Source organism: Pangasianodon hypophthalmus, chromosome 4 (genome assembly GCF_027358585.1).
Source record: "Pangasianodon hypophthalmus isolate fPanHyp1 chromosome 4, fPanHyp1.pri, whole genome shotgun sequence".
NCBI lineage: Eukaryota > Metazoa > Chordata > Actinopteri > Siluriformes > Pangasiidae > Pangasianodon > Pangasianodon hypophthalmus.
The window spans coordinates 22912816-22926323 of NC_069713.1; the positions used below are offsets into that span (position 1 = coordinate 22912816).

At 37.3% G+C, this 13508-nt stretch overlaps 1 protein-coding gene across 2 annotated transcripts in view; it reads left to right on the plus strand.

The window, feature by feature from the left end:
* Nucleotides 1-1794: 1794 nt before the first annotated feature.
* Nucleotides 1795-13508, plus strand: part of prkdc (protein kinase, DNA-activated, catalytic subunit) — a 43684-nt gene continuing 31970 nt past the window's right edge. Inside the window, exons 1-26 of one of the 2 annotated variants that reach the window (XM_053233084.1) lie at nt 1795-2022; nt 3224-3300; nt 3378-3482; nt 3739-3813; nt 3950-4058; nt 4825-4937; nt 5037-5136; nt 5246-5301; nt 5389-5419; nt 6093-6250; nt 6343-6489; nt 6617-6781; nt 7051-7219; nt 7307-7356; nt 7479-7622; nt 8376-8525; nt 8700-8812; nt 8942-9101; nt 9272-9352; nt 10090-10209; nt 10310-10469; nt 10654-10760; nt 11533-11623; nt 11803-11966; nt 12632-12784; nt 12938-13045. In XM_053233084.1, coding sequence (XP_053089059.1) covers nt 1857-2022; nt 3224-3300; nt 3378-3482; nt 3739-3813; nt 3950-4058; nt 4825-4937; nt 5037-5136; nt 5246-5301; nt 5389-5419; nt 6093-6250; nt 6343-6489; nt 6617-6781; nt 7051-7219; nt 7307-7356; nt 7479-7622; nt 8376-8525; nt 8700-8812; nt 8942-9101; nt 9272-9352; nt 10090-10209; nt 10310-10469; nt 10654-10760; nt 11533-11623; nt 11803-11966; nt 12632-12784; nt 12938-13045 — 3072 coding nt within the window. In that variant the 5' untranslated portion in view covers nt 1795-1856. The remainder of the gene's footprint in view (nt 2023-3223; nt 3301-3377; nt 3483-3738; nt 3814-3949; nt 4059-4824; nt 4938-5036; nt 5137-5245; nt 5302-5388; nt 5420-6092; nt 6251-6342; nt 6490-6616; nt 6782-7050; nt 7220-7306; nt 7357-7478; nt 7623-8375; nt 8526-8699; nt 8813-8941; nt 9102-9271; nt 9353-10089; nt 10210-10309; nt 10470-10653; nt 10761-11532; nt 11624-11802; nt 11967-12631; nt 12785-12937; nt 13046-13508) is intronic. The other variant, XM_053233083.1, reaches the window with a different exon arrangement.

Here is a 13508-nt window from a genome sequence, read left to right on the forward strand (position 1 = left end):
GCAAAAAGACAGATGCACACATTTTGCCATGTCATTGCCCTTATATAAAGGCTCCACTAGTTTTGCTTGCAATTCTGAGGTGAAAGTGTCAGCTTTTAAATTAAAATGCTAAAAGTCCAAATGCGGTGCTATTGAGTGATGAAAGTTATTCAGTCACTCTGTGACGGGTTGCTGCTGCTCTTCATCGTCGTAGCTCCTGCAGTGGAAAGAACAGGTACAGTGGGTTCCAAACGTATTTATTGTGTTATAGATTTAATTTAAAATAAATTAAATTAAACACATAATAACCCATAATGACAATATGAAAACAAGTTTTTAAGAAATCTTTGGAAATTTATTACAAATCAAAAACTGAAATCATTAATTTAGATCAGTATTCAGACCGTTTATTCAGAACATTGTAGAACCACCTTTTGCAGCAATTACAGCTTTGGTCACTTGTACTCTGGAGAATGTTTTCTTCAAAGACCTCTCTGTATTATACATTATAGAATAAATATGTAAAACAACGTGATTTAGACAATCCTTCACTTGTTGGATGAAGATTATGAGTATAATCCTGTTTATCACTCAGAAACCTTCACCTGCTTCATATAAAGGCTTAAATATCTTCTGTCCACTGCAACCCTGAACAGGATAAAGCAGGTACTGAAGACCTGAAAATGAATGATTGAATGTATGAATTGTGTTGTAAGTACAACTAGCTGTCTGGGCTTAAGCCCGTAATGTTTTGTGTCAAGCCCCAAACATATTTCCAATTATTCTTTGTGTAACCTTTTCAGACTTCAGACATAGAGTTAAGGGAGAAAGAGGGTGCAGTGGTCATGTGATTCGTGGAGAGCCTGCACCATTACCAAAACGAGAATCATCTGCTCTTATGAAGTGCCTGATAATATGGCTCATATGTGGCACATTACAACAGTTAAAGAGCTCTTCATTAACTTTTAAATGACACCGGCCACACACCTCTGTGATCTATGGTGCCCAAGAAAGAGGCCGTGGAAGTCGGGCATTTTATCCACCTTTGGAGCTCACAGCACCATTGTACTGTTGCTGTATAACTTCACATCATCTAAGTACAAGACCAAATAGCTCATATAGACTGATAGCATTGCTGGTCTATTATGGTAGGTAGCTGTTAAGGAAGCTGTTAAGATAGTGCTTGCTAGCATTTGTAAACATTAAAAGTATTTCATTTCTGTTTAGAAGCTGCTTACATTCATTGTAATTTGTCATGATTAGATATTGTGAAATGTGTTGGATTTAAATTATTGTATTGAAATAATGATTTTCAAAATATAGAACCACTTTATAGGATTTTTGAAGGAATCTGATCCAAATAGTCTATTTTTTTCACAGGTCATGATATTACCAATGTTTTGATATATGCATGTATATATGTATAAGAGGTGTGTTTGTGAGTGTGAGTGTGTGTGTGTGTGTGGTGTTTTTTTTTTCTTTTTTTTTTGCGTGTGCGTGTATTAGTTCTTTTATATGGTCAATTTTCCTTATTGTTCTAAAAAAATCAATTAAGTTAGTGTTGAAAAAAAAAAATTATTCTTTTTGCTAAAAATTATTTGAAACAGAAAAATGCACAAATTGAGACTGTTCACCCTTTTATTCTTTTATTTGCACTTTTTCTTTTCATATTTACATCATATTATTTAAGTGTTCCTGCATCTCCGCGCTCATGCCAGACTCTGGCCAATCGCAGCACTCCTATTTCAGCGGGAGGCGTGTCCTTGCGCCCACCAGGAAGTGGTAGAAGAGTCGATCACGTGGTATTGTATTGCCTTCTTGCCGCCCTGCCTACTTTTGCTCGCGCGCGGAGTTTCCAGACGTTAGGATAATGAAACATGTCCTCCTCTGAGAGCTCGGCTGTTGGTGGAGTTCAGGGCTCTTTGCTCAAACTTCACTCTTTTCTTGGAGACACAGAAACGAGAAACGCTGCTATTATATGCCATGATATTATAGGAGACCTGGGGCAGGAGTGTATGGTGACCAAGAGCGAGAATGAATTGGGTGAGAAGCTACAAAACTTAGCCTGTGTTTTTGTTAGCTATCTCAGAGCCATAATGACACTGAGAGCTTGTTTATAATGGGAGTCTCTGGGAAATAAAATATTTCTTTAAAATATTTCTTCAGACTTATTTGGAAATTAATCCTAATTTACTGCAAATCCTAATTTTTTTTTTTTTTTTAGGTTTATTGCATAATCCTAATTTACTGCATAGATTTGTAGTTCATAGATAGCTCTCAGTGTGACATAAAAAATAGGTCATGATGGTTGAATGTTGAATTTCCTCAAGCTTTGTATGCAGCTATAGACTGTTAAAAACAATGCACTTGTTTTGCCATGTGAGAGGAGCCTGATCTACAGCTTACATACACCTTGCAGAATCTGCAAAATGTTCATAATTTTAAAAATAAGAGGGATCATAAAATTGCATTTTGTTTTTTTATTTAGTACTGCTAAATTCTTGATGCTCAAGAAGGCAACACGATACATTAAGAGCCAGGGGGTGTAAACTTTTGAACAGGATGATTTGTATTATTTTTAATTATTTTGTCTTCTGAGAAACATCTTATGTAGCTTCTGAAGAGCAGTACTAAATGAAAAAAATAAGTTCTTAAACAAAATTATAACAGTTAACACCAACCACCCTGTTCAAAAGTTTAGACCCCCCCAACTCTTAATGTATCGTGTTGCCTTCTTGAGCATCAGTGATTGTTTGCACCTTTTGTAATAGTTGTGTTCGAGTCCTTCAGTTGTCCTCAGTTTGAAAAAGATGAATCTCAACAAACCAAAAAATTTCCAGGACCTGGAGAATTTTTCTGAAGAACAGCGGGCAGTTTAACTGTTCAGGACAAACAAGGGACTCATGCACAACTATCACAAAACATAAAAACAGTTGTTGATCATCCAGGTAACAACACACAGTATGAAGAATCAAGGGGATGTAAACTTTTGAACTGGTTCATTTGTGTAAATTCAGTTATTATTGTGTCTTGTGGACTATATGTAAACATCTGCTGTGTGAAATAGCTTATTCAGGGCAGCACTAAATGAAAAACAAAATGCAATTTTTATGATCCCTCTTATTTTTTTAAAAATTATAACATTTTGCAGATTCTGCAAGGCGTATTTAAACTTATGACCCCAACTGTAAACATCACTTGAGCTATATACAGTCCCTAAAGTCACTCAACCTTCTCAAAACAGCTTTCCAGACGTCGTTGTTGTTTGCAAAAGAAGAAGGACTACTGACCTTTCTCCGAAAGTCCCTGGCCAGCAAAATGGTAAGTCTTTTGCAAACTGACCATCATCCTTGTTTTATTAGTGTGTCTGTATGTTCATTTCTGCGCCTGATCTCTAGCTCCAGGATGCCAGGGTGGATATCCTCAATCTGCTGGCGACATTCCTGCAGAGGATGGCTGACTACGTTAAAGGATGGGAGAAGAACTACGCCGTTGAGCTCAAGGTTACTCTGATTCAGTGCCTTACCTTGGGCTTTGATTCTAAGCTGCATGCATACTGAACTTTTCATGAACAAAGCCACTTTTTCCCACTATATATGCGATACTGAAGCTCGGAGCATAGACTCATTTCAGATATAGATCCTATACTGACGTGCTTTTAGTAACCAAGCCAACTCTTGACAAGCTTTTATCTTTGTTTATCAGTAGATCAACTCAGTTATAATGTCAAATACAATGTGATATTGTTTTCGTGAACAGGACACTTGTCTTGTTGTCTACACAAAAGACAAAGCTGCGAAGTCTAGGGGACCTGCTTTAGAGCTGCTTATCAAGGTGAGTAAGGGTGCGTTACTGAAATTAAGCACAGAATACTTAGCTATTTTGTGTTTCTGCTTCATTTTGATCTACTTTGAAAGTATTTTTTCCTGAAATTAACATCTAGACTTGTCTATTTTACAAACATCACTAGGTACTCTATCTCACCAAGGACTCAAGTGTTGCTCAGGACTTCAAAATAGGAGACATGTTCAACAAGTTTTATGGGGAGCTGTGTCAGAAAAGCAGTATACCTGACACAGGCAAGTTAAGCCTGTTATCAAACTGTCTTTCCCTGGAAAAAAGCAGTTGTTGCCTTTTGCAAATATTGCAACACTGAGATAAAAATTAATTATAATTCTTATGAAAAGTGTTAATCCAAATTAATGAAAAATAAGTAAAACAACAAAAACTGCAGCCACACATTGAGACATCTCATATATCTCAGCAAAGCTATAAGATATAAGATTTCAGAATCTTGTATATATCTCTTGGTCTTATAAATCAGATAAAAAATCCAATACAAATACTACAAATTTTAATATTACTTCTGTGAAATGCATGGTTATTTCTAATCTTGTTTTTTGTTTTTCATTTATATTAATTGTCAGATTGTTTCTCGACTTTTAACACTATGACAAAATGCAACACATGAAGTATAGTCCGGTTTGTAAGTTCCCTATTTGAAATAAACCCATTTGTAAGACATGATTTAAATGTGAACAGTAGTTTTATTATGGACTTTTTATCTGATTCGTGAAGTTAAGAGGATTTTCAATGTTGACACGACTCACTGTCACAGACTTTGTTGTCTGTTGGTTCTTATTGAGGTCCCTCAACTTAACTGTCTTCTGCTAAGAAGTAACTCACTTTGTTACTGTCACAGACACTGCCAGCGGTGCTTCTAGATAGTATCAAGACAGATAGATGTAATAGATATTCTCAGATTATCAAGGCAACAAACTCTCATATTGGTAGAGCACTACAACCTGCTAGCATCCACTCTGTGCTGTTCTTTTCTCCTCACAGTGCTGGGGAATATTTATGAACTTCTTGGAGTATTGGGTGAAGTGCACCCTAGCGAGATGGTCAACAATTCAGACAAACTCTATAAGGAGTATCTCGGAGAACTAAAAGTACAGGTAAAGAAGCTGCCGGTATTAAATAAATCAAAGCACACTAACACGCTAAACATATATAGATTGTTTAGATTTCTTCTTCTAAGTCTTCATCTCTTTCAGATGACCTCTGCTACGAAGGAGCCGAAGCTCCCTGTTGTTGCTGGTTGTCTGAGGGGGATCACAGCACTGATGGTGAACTTTACCAAATCAATGGAAGAAGGTGTGTGTGTGTGTGTGTTTTTGTGTGTGTTTAGAGTTCAGTGTAAAGGATTTAGACACAAGCAATTCAGATTGCTCTAACCTCATGTCTTACATCTTGTCTAAAATAGACCCTGTTACTTCAAAAGAAATCTTTGGCTATGCATTAAAGGCAATCTGCCCACAGGTGAGTAGAGCCAGTTTGCTTTTTGAAACCTACTTATGACTGCATGTACAGCTTTTGTAAAATCTTTCTTCTTCTTAACCTCTCTAGACTGAAATGAAGCGCTACGCAGTCCCCTTTGGTAAGACCTTGCTGTTTTGTTTGTTTTGAGCACAAAAAAATCTGAGTACAGTACATGTGTTTAAAGTTTGTTTTGAAAATCATATTATTTTCTGTATTATGGTACAAGAATGAGATCAAGAAGCAAAACAAAAAAGTCAGAAATATCCCTTAACTTTTACCTTCCAGCTGTGGGGCTTCTGATAACAGAAAAACGTTCGGCATACCATTGGGAAATCAGGAAGATTCTAGAGATTCTAGAGAGCAAAATTGCCAGTGATCTCTGGCTGGGAGGGATAACATACTTTCTCTCCCCTGTCAATCACAGCAACACTAGCCAGTAGTGGGCCTCTGTGAGCTCATGTATGTGGAAGAGGGTAGATAGCGCTTTCCTCCGAGTGTGTTATGGTGCCCTCATGTTGTTGCATGATAGAGGAGAGCTGGCTGCTGGGTGGGAATTAGCCAGTGAGGGGAGAAAAATGGGAGGAAAAAAAATCCAGTTTTTATGAATGTGTAAATTAAAAATGCCCCTAACGCTCCATACTCCCGTCACCTATGTTTGCATTTGCATTTTGGAATCTGATCCCCAGATTTTCCCCAGTTTTTTTTAACACAGTAACACTAATCACAGTGACTTTAAAGGTCCACTTCACTTGTATGTATTTTTGTATATATTTATATGTTCTTCCTGGCAGCTGGATTGAAACTCTTCACAAAGCATGCAGGCCAGTTCAGCAGCTGCCTCATGGACCACTACAAGACTGTGTTTGATGTGATGTCCAAACTTTGCGGACACATAAATTCTGAAATGAAGAAAACAAGCTATTCTGCTCTGGAGTCTTTCCTTAAACAGGTGGCTGTCTAGATGTACAGAAGCTTGTTCTTCCCCTTATTTGATTGAAATGTATGATTTTTGGATTGAGTTGACTTTTGATCATCCTGCAGGTTGCCATCTTGGTGGCTGCAGATGTTGAGCAGCATCAAGGCAAGCTGAAGTTCTTTATGCAGAAGTTTTGCTCTATTATCAGGACAATGGACTCTTCTAACAAAGAACTCTCCATTGCTATAAGAGGATATGGACTTTTTGCCGCGGTGGGTCTTATTTACGTAATAAATGAATGTCAGTTTGTTCACTTAAACTACTTAAAGCATTAATATATGAGCTGTATAACGTAAGCTTGATAATTCCATTCTACTGTTTTCCTTTGTGCGGGTGTAGCCGTGTAAAGTGGTGTGCCCTCAGGATGTAGATTTGATGTACGTTGAGCTCATCCAGCGCTGTAAGCAGATGTACCTGATCAAGTCGGACCGTGACGATGAAAATGTATACCAGCTGCCTAGTTTCCTGGACTCCATCGCCAGTGTTCTGATCCACCTGGATAAAGTAAGAGACAGATACTGTTCTCTGATCAGTTATCCACTCGTACCATGACTTCTTGAATTCTTGATTCTCACTGGTTAGGTGTTGATTAATTTTCTGAAATAGCATGGCTCTGACAATAGTGCCACCTGTAATTAAAATGATTTGAGTTTATTTGTATAATCCCATTTTGTTTTTATAGATAATCTTGATTACATGTGAAACTGTTCAGCCTAAGCTTGATTGATTCTAAGGACTAGCTTGAATTGAATTTGACTGAATTTTATTTCCAGATTCCTGAAGTGTACACATCGGTGCTCGAGCGCCTCCTGGTGGTTCAGATAGACACCTTCCCTCAGTACAGCCAGAAAATGCAGTACACTACATGTCGCTCGATCATCAAGGTTCTTGTTGCAATGGCTGCCAGGGGCCCTGTCCTTTGGAGTTTCACCAGCTCTGTGGGTAAGAGTCATCTTCTAAATGCTGTCATGTAACAGTCCTAGGACATTTTTCCTGATGATCACATTCTGTATATTTCTCTTCCCCTAGTTCACCAAGGTTTGATTCGGGTGTGCTCGAAACCAGTTATTCAAGTAGAGGTAATCTTATTTTAGTGTTTATTAAATAGATCCAGGTTTTGTGATCATGATCTTGTTAGTCTTGAAATGCCTAATTGTTATTTGTAACTGGAACACTGATTAGTGTATATTGATTTGTGAAGGAGGAAAGTGTTGTTCAGAGTACTGTCAGGACTGAAGAGGCAGCTGGTGATCCAGCAGTGGTGCGCTCTGGGAAATGGAAGATTCCATCTTCGAAGGACTATCTGGATCTTTTCAAGGGGCTTCTGGACTGTGAAAATATGAAGGTGAAAACTTTATTTATTTAATCACTTCCAGCTGGTCCCACCTGATTTGCACTTTGCAAAAACAGTTGACATCCACGTTTCACCCTTTCTTTAGTGGAAAAATCTCTCCTGACTACTGTAGACCTGTGAACTTTTACCTATGAACTGCTGCTGGAATCATAAAAACTGTCCTGTGCTTATCCCAGAACTTGTATTCGCAATATTTTCGTACTTAACATTGTTTCATCATGCTGACTATAATATTGTTTTGCGTTACTCTTCTACACTTGTGCACTGTAATGATTTATAAAACCACTATGCAGTGTCACACAGAAGATAGGTTCCCTTTTGAGTCCGGTTCCTTTCAAGGTTTCTTCCTCATGCTGTCTCAGGGACTTTTTCCTTGCCACTGTCGCCTCTGGATTGCTCTTTATGGATCTAAATCTACACCCAGATTTCTGCTTTGTGACTATGTTTGTTGTTAAAAGCTATACAAATAAAATTGAATGCAAATATGTTGATTCGAATATTTTGAGAGAAATCCACAAAATCATCATGCAGCAGCTGAGAAAATGTGTCAAGTGTAAGGGTGAACATGAAGTGCATATGTTGTAAGTAATAAATACAAAATTAAGTATGAGTAATTTTACTTTTATTGGTTCCTGGCTTTTTGGACACCCTGTACAATGCAAAAATGGCACTTAAAATAAATAAATAAATATTTCTCTGTACAAAGTTACATTTAAAATGTTTTTTTTTTTTTTTCTCGTCTAGGACACTGGCTTTCTTGATGGTGCTGCATTAACCAGGAATTACAGCCTGAAAGCTCTGAACATACTCCTGTATGATGCTCTGGTACAGTCTATCATGAAGATTGTGGAAAAGCTTGATCTTTCTTTGCAGAAAGTGAACACAGATGATGAGGTAGAGTCAAAGTGAAATGAAAATGGCTCCACATACTGAGCAAAAGGGGCATTTTTATGTTTGAATATGATAAAGCCCCCCTCCCCCCTTCCTTATGTACATGACTATAATAAGCAACTTTCTATTAATCAAGCTTCTGGTACATATGGTATGTCTTATTTGCACTTTTCCCAGGGACAGAGTGATGTGAGCTCTGGATTTATGCCCTCTTCTGATCCCACAAGCAACCTGATACCCAACAAGCCCAAAGATTTCACCGCCTTTGTAAATTTAGTGGACTTTTGCAGGTACTTTCTCATTTCGGATAGTTTTGAGAATATGTGCATGCATTTTTTAGGATGGTTAATATACAGGTCGTCCTCTGAAACCCTTTTTTTTATTGATGTGATAAATTGATTTGTCTGGTATATTTATAGTGCATTACTTCCATCGAAGAACCCTGAATATTTTACTCAGTGGGTTTACCCTCTGTGCCATGAGCTCATCCTTCAGTCAATACGCTTCCCTCTGGTCAGCGGCTTCTACAAGCTTCTTTCTCTCTCTATGGTCATTGCCAAGAAGATCAAATACTTTCAGGTGAATCCTGCAGTTGCTTTCGTTGTGCTAGAACGTTCTTGCATATAAAGATTTAGGTCTGTTACCTCTGTTATTAAAGCCTATCTAGCCAATAGCACGATCACTCAGTGTGCTTATCTAAAATCTGAATGCATTTCTTTTCACATCATTGTACATCCATGTTTTTTCAGGGTCAAGGCCCCAAAAGCACCAGCGACGGCTCCCAGGCTGGGAGTGCCTGTTTTGCACTTGTCTCCAAGTTTGGCAAGGAGGTATGATCTATTTTATTCTTTACTTCCCACTTATCCTAGCTTCTGAAATCTCACTTAATTTATCAATAGACGCTAGGATTGTCGGAACAAATTTCACTATCTCAGTATTATTAAGTCCGGTTTTAATAAACTTTTCCTTATCCTTGTGGCACATTGTAGGGAAAGTGCTCTGAATAAATGTCATGTAGTTCATACTTTCCTTTCAAATATATATATTTTTAAATAAATACAAACACATGATATGTCCTAAAAGTGTTACTACATACATTTCTAACTGGCATCTGTTTAGCTGAGCCATTCTTTTAATGTGGTCAAATCTAAAATGTAGAATAATTGGAGCTTGTAGGGTACTGGTGGGTTTTAAAATACAGTTGTGTTATACTGTGTATAGTGAATAGAAAGCAGTTTGGGATGTAGCCAAAACAAAGACTTAAATTTATTTTGAAAAAACTATATGTATGTGTTAAGACTAATCTGTCTATGACAAATTGACTTTAGGATATTGCCACATTTTATGTTTGTGATATGAAGCCATAGTGCACTAATAAAGCCTGTTCTTATTGTTGAAATTTAAATACTTAAATAAAATACTTTTAAAGGATTTTAAAAACTGAGCATCCAGTATATTGTACTAAGCAATATTTTTCTTTCTTTCCCTTCTCTTATACTCTTGTATTTTCTCGGTCTAAAAAGTGAGGTTGCTGTTGATATGTTTAATAAATTGGCTCTCCCTACAGGTGTGTATGCGTATTAAACAGTATAAAGATGAGCTTCTGGCTGCATGTCTGACTTTTGTGCTGTCTCTCCATCCTGACATGGTGGCTTTGGACATCAAAGCGTACATCCCTGCACTACAGGTTGGAACAAAATAATTCTTGCATTTCTTCATTCAAACAAAATAAGCAAAAATGAGCTACTGGGAAAAGAAAGGAGTGTGTGTGTGTGTGTGTGTGTCAGGCTGCTCTGCGGCTGGGTCTAAGCCACGCCCCTCTGGCCACCGCAGCGCTGGATGCTCTGGAATCATGGTCCTCCTCCATCTCTTACTACATCATCCAACCCCACTATATGGACATACTGCCTCACCTGGACGGCTACCTAAAAACAGGCACCAGCAGTGGTGAGAACACTTTCACTTATTCAGCATGCGCAGGTTTTAAATCCTGCACAAACACAAACTACACCATGTCGTCATAGTACTCGTTTATAAATAATTTGTTACGCTGCTTCATTCTCTGTGTGTACATTAAAGTAAATAAATTATACACAATATTTCACTTGTGTTGAAATCTCTCCTGTATCAGATAACGATGAGAGCAGCATGAACGTTACGTTTGTGTCTTCGGGCACTGCAAAAGGTTACGGCAAAGTTATGATGAGGCTCCTGCAGAAGTCCAAACACCTGCCCATGGTAACCCTGCATTCATGAAGCTCAGTGTGTGTTTGTCTCAGCAGTCATGTGTTACACGTATACACAAATGCAGACCTTCTCAGACAGCACATTAAGTTTCAGTTTTAGTCAAATTTACATTTTTTTAAAGTTATTACAGTGAAAGAAGTGTGTAATTACAATGTACTAAGTAGTGAATGGACCAGAATAGAGTTCTTATGTTCCTAAATATAGGAATACTTGTTATAAAATTGACTCTGACTTTATTCCACACTCACAATGCATATTATTCATTCTGAATTACATCACCAGTTCCATATCCTTTTAAGAAAACAAAATATATAAATACACATTTATGTAAATCTAATCTAAATCTTAGAAATCTAAGATAAATCATAGCACAATGAACAGTCTATAACTCTGCATTGAAAATGCTTATCTCAGAGTCCTCATTTTGGGGATCTCTGATTGATTACACTTCCTGATTAAATCTCCTAGTAACACTAAATCAAATGTAAATGCATTATATTAAAAATATAATACTAACTTTTTATACAATTAACTTGTTCTAATCCTGTGTTAGTACTGTTTCCCTATTTAATACTCTGTAACTACTATTTATTCACTAGTTGGTACACTATAGGTACATAGTTGTCTTCTCTGTAATAAGGTGTTGTAAAACATATGATAAATTCACTGTGTATTAAATATATAGCTGAGTAAAGTGGGAGTTTGTGGCTTTAAATGCAGTACATGTGAAGGCTGATCTGGTGGTAACTTTGTGGTCTATCAGGGAGACGAGTCTCCCATCGCTGCAGTACGACGGCGAGTGGTGCGGCTTTTAGGCCATCTTGGAGGACAACTGAACAGAAGTTTGGTTACAGGTGAGCTGCTTCAGAAAAAGTCTACAAATGCTTCATAAACATGAGGGAATTTTTATTGCAAAAAAATGTAATTATGGTGGATTCCTGTACAGATTGCAGAAAGAATTATTCAACATTTTTATGTTCTTGAGGATTGCTTGCTTCAGGAGTATAAGCATTGCATGTTTCCTTTTCCCTAGCCATTTCTGCAGAGGACATGATGAGACGGTTTGTAGCATGGGACAGTGAGAAAAGGCTGAGCTTCGCGGTGCCATTCAAGGACATTAAGCCTGTAATCTACCTGGACCTTTTCCTGCCGAGAATCACCGAGCTTGCTCTCTCCTCTAGTGACAGGCAAACTAAAGTATGTCTATATGACCATTTCATCAACCGATCATAACTTCAGAAATATCATACAGATTCTTGCTCAATTTTAACATTTTGGTTATATATTTACACAAACGTATAATATTGTACAGGGGTATTCAACTAAAGTTTGTAAAATTTGTCAGGAGAAGAAACTAGCATAACTGATAGGTGACAGATTTTAATGCTGAATAATTAATGCATAGTTTTTGGCTCTAAATACGTCCATTCGAAGCGATTGATTTGTTTTAGACTCTAAAAAGATGAAATACATCAGTTTTACACAAGTAGAATAAATGCATACTTCTGTCTATTTGTCTTTAAACATTCTGTTTTCATCTTCAACTTTTTTTTTTTTTTTGAACAAGCCATGTCATCAGTTTGCTAATCAGATCAGAGAGGGTAAATAAAATCTGAAGTGTATGAATGTCAGTGAAACGCTCCCTTTTCTGAGCTAATTCCTCTAGCCCTGTAGCTAATCTCTGAACTGATGAGCTGCCTTCAGCTAAATAATTGACATAAATGAAAGTGATTGGCTAGAGTCACTGAATTACAGCCAGTTTTTTTTTTTTAATGGTTTATCGACTCTTCTATGGTATATTTTTACGGTATTATATGGTATCATTAGGACTGAAAGCGGTCACCCTCTTCTGTGTGGTCTAGGTGGCAGCGTGTGAGCTTCTCCACAGTCTGGTGGTGTATATGGTGGGGAGAGGAGCTCAGATGACAGAGGGAGAGAAGTCGACTCCACCCATGTACAATCTGCACAAACGGGTCTTCCCTGTGCTGCTACGCCTAGCCTGTGATGTTGATCAGGTCTGTTTGAAATGTACTTGATCGAAAAATAAATGTGTGTCACTTTCCATGAAATGAACTGAATTTTATCGTGCATTATAGTGAATTTTGATTGTAATAATTCTAGTAATATGAGCTTATGGATTCATGTATATACTTTCAAACTTCTCTTAGGTGACAAGGCAGCTGTTTGAGCCTTTGGTGATGCAGCTGATTCACTGGTTTACCAACAACAAAAAGTTTGAGAGTCAGGACACAGTAGCAGTGCTGGAAGCCATTCTGGTAAATATCACTGTTGTCTACATACAGAATCAATCCATAACAAGCTATTTTGCTGTGAAGAGAGGCTGATGTCTGTTTAAAGGTATATAAATGGATGTTACTATTCATAAAATTCATTCCAGGTTCTTATTCATGACCATGATTATGTAACAGTTTAACTGTAAATATTTGGAACTTTATTAGTTATAATAATTTATACACAGTGCCGTTGAATGCTTGATTCTTATTGGTCAGAAGGGGCTGATTAATTTTCTGTTAGGTTTCTGTAAGGTTTATTCTAATGCACTCATTTTACTACATTATTGTTTCTATATTAACAACTTACACGGTGACTTATATGGTGGACGCTCCACATAAACAGATTAAAAAACCGTAAACATGACAACCAGCATTTTTTATGACAGAGATAAAAAAAAATAGAGGCTGGTTACAGGGGATGACTGTATATGTCATACTGTAAGTG